The following is a 10,957-nucleotide window of genomic DNA, read 5'->3' as shown; positions in this document are numbered from 1 at the left end:
CAGACACCGGGGCATGGGCGGAAGCCCTGCTGGCATGGCTGGGCTCCCACTCACTGAGTCAGCCGGCCTGCTGCGCGGTGGGCCCCTGGGGAGTGGCCAGACACGAGGGAGAGGAGGGCTGGCCGGCCCCTGCGGTCGCCCCAGCCATGTGCTTCCCGTTAGCCGCCCACACCCTGGGGAGGGGTGGCCGCAGGGCTCTCGCTCCCTCGCTCCCTCACGTGTCTTGGCCTTGTGTCAGCACTGCCGCTCGGCTGTGGTATGGGGAGAAGGCCAGGACGGGGAGAGCACGGGGTGGGTACGAGGGGCGGAGGAGGGAGAGCTCTGAAGCCAGAGGAGAGCAGGGGACACTGTGAAGTGTGGTGGGGAGGCGGCGGCAGGGGACACGTAGGGGGGAGAGGAGGTGGGAGAGCGTGGGAGCCAAGGAGGAGGGCAGCCTGTGGGATCCAGAGAGGCATGGCCTACAGGGGGCTCTTGGGAGGTGCTGGGACCCCCAGTCTCCCCAAGCTCTTGCAGCTTCACTCTCCAAATCGCTCCCTCCAGCGGCGTCCCCGCACAGCCTTCAGCACCCCACCCTTAGCCGTACAGGGCCCAGAGTCCCTGCCTGCTGGTAAGCCTGGCTGACCACATTCCCGGGGCTGCATCCCCAACCATGCCCAGGCCTAGCCCAGGGAGCCCCTTAAGTCTGTGTTGTCGAGTGGACGCTGCACAGTGACCAGGGAAGTTGCCCACGTCACGTACCTGGACACTGAGGCAATCAAAGAGGCGCCACGGGACCGAATCTGGCTGCCTCTCATCGTCATGCTGTCCCCCTACCCAAGGCCCACAGGTGGGGGCTGTCATTACCCTCAGGCCTTGGGCTCTGGGCAGGTGGCTTTGGCTGCACTGAGGGTGGGGATGAATTCAGGAGTGTGCATGTCCAGGCCCAGTTGGCCATGCCGGAGACCCTGCTTGGACTCTATCCTGGGGCTCGCCTGCTGGGCCAGCCAGGCCAGAGGACCCTGGGCTCGTCCCTCACCTCGATGATGTAATCCCGGCCGTCCTTGCTGTGGACGGCTTTGACGGCGCAGATGTCCAGGCCGCCGAACATCTCCGCACAACTGTCCACCCACAGCCTGTACCTGCAGACAGACAGACAGTGAGACCGGAAGAGGGAGCAGAGCAGAGGGGAGTGAGATGGAGAGACATGGAGAGACATGGAGAGGCAGAGTGACTCACGCAGAAACTCGGGCAGTCAGATGGGATAGACAGACAGAGTTAGAGTCAGCAATAGACTGAGGGAGAGACAGAGGCAGAGATGCAGAGAGTAAGTGGGAGACAGGAGAGAGGCAGGGACAGTGGTGGACAGCGAGAGAGAGACAAAGACCAACAGAGAGTCTGGAAGGAGAGACCTCAGAGGTCCACGGCCCTGCCTCCACCCCCAGGACTTTGCAGGGTCCACACTGGGGTTGGGTGCTTGGCCTGCTCCCACCCAGAGCCTTCCCGGACACCTCATCCCTGCAGTCCTTTTCCCTCGGGAAGCTGCTTGAAGGGCTCCAGAAATCCCTCCCAGGCCTCCTCCTAGCTCCAGAGCCCCCCACCAGACAGGAATCCATGGCAGACAAAGGGCCATTCTCCCTGAGCCTGGGGGCGCAGTGGAGCCTGGCAGGCTGTTCTCACAGGCCCTGAGGGCCTGGCCCTCTGGACCTGCTGCTTTTGTTCCCTTTCCAGCCACCCGATGGCTGCAAGGCCAGTTTGCTTTGCTGGGGACAGATCTCCACACTGGACTTGACCCTGCAACAAGGGGTTGGTTGTGTCGGGACAGCGCTTCCCGGCTTGCACTTGGTTTCCCTGTGGGCTGGATCTGCGGGTCACAGGGGACTCTGTGTCCGTGTTCTTGCTTCTCTCCTGACTCCCAGGGTCACACAGGGCATGCCTGCTCTCAGATCTATTTGTGTCTCTGAGCCATGAAGCCTGGAATGAGGAGGGATCGGGGTCCAAGTGCTGCTAGAACGACCTCACTTATCTTCCCCTCTCAGGCCCCCTGAGGCCCAGAGGAGAGAGGGGCTTGCCCAGGTCACACAGCAAGGCTGTCTCCTAGTTCCGGTCTCTCACGCACCTGTAGCAAGGAGCAGGTGGGATGACAGGAGTGAAAGGAAGGGCGAACACTCAGCCCACAGAGCTCCTACTGCGTGCCTGGGGATAGATCTCGGTTCTCTCCAGTCCCACAACGCCATCAGGAAGGTTTCAACCCATTTTACTGATGAAGAAATGGGCTCAGAGAGATTAATAAATGGCCGTGTGGCTCCCAAACCCGGATCCTGTTTGATCCCTGCCTCCGTGCTGGCCACCCTTCCCTTCCTTCTGGACATATCTCATGGCCCTGCTGTTCTCGCTCAGCATGGGCGATCAGGGACCTGGATTCTTAGTTATTTATTTTAAAAGAATTATTTATTTAATTTCATTTATTAATTCTTTTTTTTTTTTTTTTTTAAGAGAGGTTTTTGCTATAGGGTGCATGCGCTCGCCAGAAGGAGAGAGGAGAGACAGAAAGCGAGAAATCACCCCCCTGAGGGGATGGCCACGCCGCAATCCTTCTTCATTCTCTCAGGATCTTGGGCACGCACGCACATGTGGCCAGTGTGAGTTTAAGTGACCAGGTCCGGGACTCCAACCGTGGTCAACTATGTGGGAAGCCAGTGACGTAACCATTATTCCATCTGCTGGTCCCTCATTCATTTATTTTAATTTGACCAGAGAGAGACAGAGAGAGAGAAAGAAAGTGAGAAAGTAAGCTAGGACTCGAACTGAGGTTGACCATGTGGGAGTGTCTTAACAACCAAGCCACCTGCTGGCCCCTGCCTGGATTCTTATTAGTTCCTCAGTGACTTGGGGAGCCTCTCTCTCTCACAGCCTTAGTTTCCTTATCTGTAAAACAGGAAGGCCTAGATCTGATTCTAATTGCGCATGGGAATTACCAGGAGAGTTCAACACATAGGCAAAAAGCCAGATGTGGGGACCCCAGCCTATGTAGGAATAAGAGGTTTTCTTTCTGCTGGACTTGACACTGTGCGGAGGTAAGCCCATGGCCACCATGGTCACCATATGAGAGAACCTACTGGAATGAAGCTGCCACTAAAAAGGCTGAGCCGAGTGGGGAGAGCAGGAGCCCTACCACCTCATCTGATTCTGTGCCTGTTGCGTTTTCAGTGACATGAGCTGCTAAATTCCCTTTTTGCACAAACGAATTGATCTGTGTTCTGACATTTTCAAGTGAGCCACAGTCTTGGAGGACTGGCTCTTTTCATCCATACTGCTCGGCACAACATGGTATGAAGTTCGTGCTCAATAGGAAACAGAACTTGCTTTTTTTGTTTAAAGAGAGTTTTTTTTTTTAAACCTTTTTTTATATATTGGGCATGTGCACTCACTGGAGAGACAGAGAGAGAGGCAGAGAGACACAAAGTGAGAAATCAACCCCCAGGAGGGATGCCACACTGTAATCCCATCTCAGTTCTCCTCTCGGGATTTTGGGCACGCACACACGCGTCCAGCGTGAGGTTTAAGCCACCGGGTCAGGGACTTGAACCGCAGTTGACTATGTGGGAGTCCAGTGATATAATCACCGCACCATCAGCTAGTGCCCGAAAAGAACTTTCAGACCCCAGAGCCCATGCTCCATCTGTTCCTACTGCGTGCTTGCAAGAGTGGTCACTGAGCACGCAGGAAAGACTGTGTGTATGCGGCTGGCCCTGGGGGCAGGTGATCAGGCCCTTCTTCACTTGAGGCTGACACACGGCAGTGTTTGAGGGAGAAAGACGGGGGGACTGCCAGCCCTCACACTCGTGATTCACAGGATAGTGACCTCTGCCTGTTTAAGCTGAGCTGGAGGTAAATCTGAAGGGGAGTGGGCTCCCCAGTACCTCTGGCGCCCTAGTAAGAAAGCTTCCTTGCAGCCGCCAGAGCACAGCGGGACTGCTGAGACTCCCTGCTCTCTTCCAGAAGCAGCTGGGCAGGGCCAGAAAGACCCCCTAGACTTGGAGTTCAGACACCAGGCACCTACTCCAGTTCTGCTGTTAATCGGCTCTGTGACCCTAGACAAATCACTTCCCTTCTCTGAATTTTTTTCTCCCGTCTGTAAAATGGGGCTATTTCAACACCTGCCCTGTAGGCTGCCATGGGCAGTGAAGGAGATCACGCTAGCAAAGTGCTTAGAGGGTGACGGGGTGAGTGGCCTTCCTCATGAGTTTCCTGTTGAATCCTTCCTGCAGCACCCCCCCTGGCTGGTGCCTCTTCCTGCGTCTCCTTTGCCTCTTACCTCTCAGTCATGGCCACCTGCTCCAACATAGCAGAGCCTGTATTGGCCTTCCAGTTTCCAGAGATGGAGGTTCTCCTGCATCAGAACAAATAACAGGGTGAGGGGGTGTGGGACCGCTGCCCCTGGAGTGCTTCCTCTCGTTGCTTTGGCTGTTAGGACCCTGGTTCACATGTATTCCTAGGTACACACCCTTGTCTTCGGCTTTACTTTCCAGCATTCATTTCTCCTCATACTGACTGCATTATTTGTTTGTTGGTTCTTATATGTTGTTTTCTAAGATATCTTTCAAATGAAAAGATTAAATTGGATTCATTTATTTTAATTACCAGAGGGCATGTGTCCTTGTCTCACACACACACACACACACACACACACAGAGAGAGAGAGAGAGAGAGAGAGAGAGAGAGATAGAGAGATAGAAAGCACTCCTTGATGGAGTGACGTCATGGCACAACTCCTTCTCCATCTTTTCCTATTGCTGGGATTTTGGGCATGCATGCGCACACACTCAGTGTATTTTTCAAGCTGCCAGGGCCAGGATTTGAACCAGGGTCAGCTATGTAGGATTTGCTGCCCTTAGCCTATGGGGTTATTCCTGAAGATTAAGTTTTGAAAATGCCTACACTACTGGATGAAATCCCACCAGTCTTGGCATCCTGTATTTAAGAACCAGGGCAGTGTGGCTCTTGGTAGTTCTGGAATTTTTTGAGGGCCCTAAAAATGTAAGAAAATGACCCCTAGAGAGAAGTGATTGCTTTTCTATGAGAAAGAGCAGGAAGGCCTCCTGCTTCAGCCTGCCTCGCCCCGTTTCTCTGTCCCCTTGCATTCTCCACTCTGGCAACAACTGACCTCTCTCCCAGTGCTCTGCTGCCATGGCTCCTTCTCTATGCCATGGCCCCCACCTGCGTTCTTCTCTTGGCCTCTTAGTCTTTGTCTCTGTCTTGGCCTGTCAGTCCTACTGACTCCTCGGGTTTCATCTGGAATGAACTTCCCGATGTCCAGCTTCCCCGATAATAGGAGACCTCCCTGCACCACATCCTGCGCTGATGTCCGGAAATGCTCACCTCCTTACAGTGACTGCTTTAGGGCCTTTCTTCCCAGGTAGAGGGAAAGCTCTGAGTTCAAGGGACATGTGTGACTTCATTCTCTGGACGCTTAGCGATGTGGCCTGTAGTAGGTGCCCAGCTGGGGAAGAATGCGGACAGACGATTTCCCAGCAATGGCACGTCTGGACTCAGCGAAGACTGAATGAGTTCAAGCAAAATGGCAAAGAGAAAGCAGTTTTTCTTCTGGGCAAGGAATGGTATGTGCTTGGGATCAGAAGGTGAACTGGAGAGAGGAGTTCGCATAATAATATTATGTCTTTTTTTTTTTGAGAGATTTTTGCTATAGGATGTGTATGCTTGCCAGAAATGCAGAAAGAGACAGAGAGATAGAAAGTGAGAAATCACCTCCCCCCCAGGAGAATTGGTCATGCCACAATCCCTTGTCCTCCATTCTCTTCTTGGTATTTTTTTGGGCATGCTCACACATATGCCTAGTGCTAGTTTCAAGCTGCCAGGTCTGGGACTTGAACCACGGTTGGCCATGTGGGAATTCAGTCAGCTGCTGGTCCAAAATTAATATTTCCTTTTAAAAGAGAACAATCAGAAATGTAAATGCTGGGGATAGGTAGTGGCCATAGAAGCCACCGTTGGTGGCACTGAGAAGCTCTATGTCAGTTATGCTTAGTTCAGCTCAATTCAATTCAGTCCAGCTCCATTTGGCTCCCACTTCTGGGGCCACCATATAGCTTGGGTACTGGGCTAGTCTGAGTGTGTGGATGACTATCCCCACCCCCTAGGCCATTCACTCCCTAGGAAAAAACTGGATGGGTCTGGAAGAGTCAACCATGTACTTGAGGACCAAAGAGCTCTGGGCAGACAAAGGAGAAACCAGGGTGACTTGATTTGACCCCAGAAGGTTGCCATTGAAATGTGCCTTGGAGGATGAGTGGTAGTGTGGGATCTGCGTGGAGGTAAGAGAAGTTAAGAACTGACTTGAATCAGACAAATGTGAGTTTGAATCCTGGTTTCAGCATTTTTTAGTTGTGTAACCATGGGCAACAGCTCTGAGTCTTTACTTCCTTATCAGTAAAGTGGGAATAATTACAGTACCATCCCAATGGGATATTGTGTGGATTGAAGGAAATATTCTCATAAATCTCTTAGCACAGTGGATGCAATGATTATTCTCAGTAAGTGGAGGCAAGAAAAGAAGTCATTGCAAGGGCAGAAGCAGCAGGGACACAGCCAGACTGCCTTCCTTCCATGAGGACAGTGATAGTGAGGACTAGTATTTGATGAGTGTGTTCTATGTCTGAGACATGGGTCTAAACGCTTTATGAGTACTGGCCCATTTCAGCCTCAAAAACCGAAAGAGATGGGCATTATTATCTTTGTTCCCGCTTAGTGGCAGAAGCCGTCATATTTTACAAACTTTGTGGTCTTGAACATGACTCTCCATGGCAGAGCCCATGAGCTCATGTCAGGCATGGGGAGAGGGACTGGCTGTTCTGTGCAGGAGAGAATGTAGACTGTGACAAAAGTATGTAAGTATCAAGTGGTCTTAGTCCATCCAGATTGTTATAACAAAATACCATAAACAGGCATAGGAATTTATTTTTCACAGTTCTGGAGGCTGGGAAGTCCAAGGTCAAGGTGATTTAGTGGCGAGGGCTCACTTTCTGGCTCCTAGATGGCACCTTCTAGCTGTGTCTTCACATCATGGGAGGGGCAGAGTGCTTGTTCTTGAAGCTCTTTTATAAGGGTACTAATCCCATGAGGGCGCCACCCTTGTGGTCTATTTCCCTCCTAAAGACTCTACCCTCCTAAGACCATTACTTTGGGGTTAGGATTTCAACATATAAACTTTGTGGGGACAAAAGCATTCAGACCTTAGTACAAGTGTATGACAAGCTCATTGAACAGTCTTTGGACTTAAGTCACTCTGGGCACGAGCAGAGCCTCTGTAACTAATGCTAAAAGAAACTGTCCCTAGGCACTGTGTGCAGCTAGTGAGGTTGTCTCCCATGGAACTTCGGGTTAACAGTTCTGAAACCATACAGATATACTGGGATTGAACACATCCATAGAGGATGGCAGACGGTGGGAGCTAGGTCCTTCTCTGTGGGAGTGTGAGGTTATAGATAAGCCATCAGGGAAGGCTGACATGAGCTACATGGTACTAGATGAAAGCTGGAGACATCAGTATGACTCTGGGTGACTTACTGTAGACATGGACGGATATGTACAGAGGAAGTTACGGATTATGTGAATATGTGGGCAAGGAAATACACATGTATATTTCCTCATTGTGTCTCCTGTGACCTAGAAAAAATGTCGTCTTAGCTGCAACAAGAACAAAGGCTGAGTGCAGCAGGACGTGGGCCAGAGAGGAGGTTGAGTGGGCAGGGGCAGGGAGGACATTCGACACTGAGGTCTGACACGCACCCCCTCCCTTGGATGTGGGCCAAGCCAGGGTCCAGGAAACTTCAGAGCTAATGACAAATTGGAGCTGTCAGGCTGGAGAGGCTCAGCATAAAGAATGCTTCAATGAGGTAATCTACAAGAAAAGAAACTGGGACAAGGTGTCGTCAATGTCAAGTGGAAACTAACAATGAAGAGAGGAGGGAAATGATATCATGACGGATGGACTGACGGAGTACTCTGGATTGCTGTGCTGGAATGGGGTAGAACTCAGAGGGGCAGGGAGAAGGTGATTGTATCACGCTGAGGGCATCTAAGAACAGCCGTAACTCTGGCCTGGCTCATAGGGGAAAGAGGGTGATTGATGAGATGGGGCAGAACCATTCCTTGAGAACTAGCTCCATCCCTTTCCTGGGAATCTTCTTTCCTTCTAGGTATACTGCCCGTATCTCCTCCAGTTTCTCAGGCTATAGTGGAATCCAGCAGTTGCAACAGAAACTGTACAGCTGCAAAGCCTAAAATAACCACCTGGCCCTTTACAGAAAAAGCTCGCGGACCTCTGGACTAGGCAATTCAGGTAGCGCAAAAGCAACCGCGTAGGCAATACATAAATGCATGTGCCTGGCTGTGGTCAACAAAACTTCATTACAGAAACAGGTGGCAGCTGGATTTGGCCTGTGGACCAGGGTTTGCTGACCCTACTCTAGTGCACAGGCTATACTGCACAGAAGCACATTGACAAAGAGGTTTCCAAATGACCAGGGTCGCCTGTTCCATCCATGCACATGGCCAGTGCTCTATAAATGCTTGGCAACCAGGCAATGGTTGATTCTCTGGGGTCTCATAATTTTAGATGGAACCAACAACAACATTCCAAAGTGAAAGAGGCTTTGGAGCAGATAAGACCTCTCCAAAGAACAAGACCTTCAGCTTATTCCAGTACTCCCACTCATCCATACAACCCAGCCCAGAGTAATCCAGCTGTTATGGTTTGAATTATGGTCTGACCCCCAAAGTTTCATGTTTTGGAATCTGATGTTGGGAGGTGGTGAGTTTTTGTGGGTGGTGATTGGTTCACAGTGATTGCATCACTCTTATGAATAGATTAACAATATCTCTTGAGACTCAGTGAGTTTCAGATCTTGTGAGAAGAGGTTAGTTCTTGTGAGAACTGGTTGCTATAAAAGGGAGAGAGAACAAGCTCTTGGCTCTCTCTGCGTGCACCTGCCAACCTCTGTGCTTCCATTGATGATGCTAGGCTTAGGCCTTTGGATTTTGCAGCCACCAGAATTGTGAGTTTGTAAATAAACCTCTCTCTTCTTTATAAACTCACCGATCCTCTGATATTTGTTAGCAATGCAGAAATGGACTAAGACAACAGCCTTTGCTCGAACCACCTCTGGGATGAAGGACTATTACTCTTTTAGATCTAGCACCTCTATTTGTACCGGTGAATGCCCTGTCTATAATACATGCCTATGAGATGGGACTCCCCATACTGGTTTTCTGCCTTCCCCTACCCAATAAGCATGTGACCATGGAATCACATTCTTTTTGTTTTTTATAGATTTTTCCTATAGGGTGCGCGTTCGCCAGACAGAGATTGACAGAAAGACAGGAAGAGAGAAATCACCCTCCAGGGGGATGGTCACACTGCAATCCCTTCTTATCCAGTCTCCTCTCGGGATTTTGGGCACACATGCACACGTGTCCAGCGTGAATTTTAGGTCCCTTGGTCCGGGACTCGAACTGCGGTTGACTACATGGGAGTCCAGTGATGTAACCATTACACCATCTGCTGGTCCCTGGAATCACAATCTTGAGTTAAGCATTGAAAATGGTGAGGGCGGGACCAGCAGGTGGTGTGGTGCTTAAGGCACTGACTCCCATGTGGTTGACTGTGGTTAGAGTCCCAGACCTGTTGGTTTGCTTTCTCACTTTCTCTCTCTCTCTGTCTCTGGTCAAATTTTAAAAAAAATACAGTTAGACATATAATTCTTTTTTAAAAAAGAAAGAAAATGATGAGGGCAGGTTCCTTTCCTGGTGAACGTGCCATGAGGAATGTTTATTATTTCTAACTATCACATTCCTGGGGCTTCCCTGGATCCTAATATTTCTGAAATGGATAACTTAATGGGAATCTGGCTTATTTTTAAAAAGTTTCTGATCACCCGTGAATGTCTAATAAATTCCCATGAAAAAAACCCCAAACATTAAATTAGCCCAGTGTGATGTCTGCTGCTCGCAGTCACAGAGAGCTGGTGGAACTCTAACTGGTCTCATTGGTTCCACAGGCACCTCTTTGGGATCCAGAGCACCACGGTCATCTTTTTGTACATTCAGACCAGGCAATGTCACCTCTTTATTTTAAAAAAAGTTTAAATAATTATTTATTTAATTATATTTATTATTATTATTTTAAAATTTGCTATAGGGCACATGTGCTTGAGAGAGAGAGTAAGAGAGAGAAAATGAGAAAGCAAGCTGCCAAGTTTGGGACTCTGCTGTGGTTGGCCATGTGGGAGTCCAGGGCCTTAATCACTACACCACCTGCTGGACCCCCAATGCCACTTCACTGCTCAGAAGAAAACAGAAGATTCAAACCCTCAGTGAGGCATGTGAAGCCCTCCTCGAGTCATCCCTGTGTTTCTCTTTCAGCCCTGACTCCTCAGACACGCATTGCGTATGTACTGGTGGTTCCCGAACAGCCAAGCATCTTTCTTCTCTGGGCAAACAGCCTTGTCTGTCTCTTCCCCAGGATGAGTTGTGCTGGACACCTGCCCCTCAGCTGACCGGGGAAGGGTGGAGAGGAGACCATGATGTGCTGAGGCCAGGGCACCTCTAATCTCCTTCCACCCGCCATCCCTCCCAGCCCCCAGCCTGGCCCGGGGACTCACATGTAAGCCTTGTAGTTGGACCCGATTTTCTGGATGCGGATGTCATACTTGGAGTCGATGAAGGCCTCGGTGGTGGCGTAGGTTTTGGCCATGGCCACCACGCTGGTGATGTCCTGGTAGTCGTGCTGGTTTTCGACCTTGATCTGTGTGGGAGGATGAAGGGTGAGTGTCACCCACCCGGCATTCACTAGCGACCTGCCCCAGGACCCAGTGTTCCATGTACAGAGACCTTGTGGAGGCCACCCGCCTAGCACAGGGGCCAGTCACTCCTCTGCTGACGGTACAAGCTCGGGAGAGGA

At 50.7% G+C, this 10,957-nt stretch overlaps 1 protein-coding gene across 4 annotated transcripts in view; it reads right to left on the bottom strand.

The window, feature by feature from the left end:
- SYN3 (synapsin III) overlaps window positions 1-10,957 on the bottom strand; it is a 523,616-nt gene that overhangs the window by 21,264 nt on the left and 491,395 nt on the right. For all 4 annotated transcript variants that reach the window (XM_006170337.3, XM_006170336.3, XM_006170335.3 and 1 more), the window contains 3 exons: window positions 10,659-10,801; window positions 4,295-4,369; window positions 1,016-1,118 (listed from right to left, as the gene is read on the bottom strand). In XM_006170337.3, coding sequence (XP_006170399.1) covers window positions 1,016-1,118; window positions 4,295-4,369; window positions 10,659-10,801 — 321 coding nt within the window. The remainder of the gene's footprint in view (window positions 1-1,015; window positions 1,119-4,294; window positions 4,370-10,658; window positions 10,802-10,957) is intronic.

This window comes from Tupaia chinensis, unplaced genomic scaffold, assembly GCF_000334495.1.
Source record: "Tupaia chinensis unplaced genomic scaffold, TupChi_1.0 Scaffold148234_1, whole genome shotgun sequence".
In the NCBI taxonomy this organism is placed as follows: Eukaryota; Metazoa; Chordata; class Mammalia; order Scandentia; family Tupaiidae; genus Tupaia; species Tupaia belangeri.
Note: the sequence above shows the minus strand (reverse complement) of the source record. Positions and strands in the feature narration are given on the sequence as shown.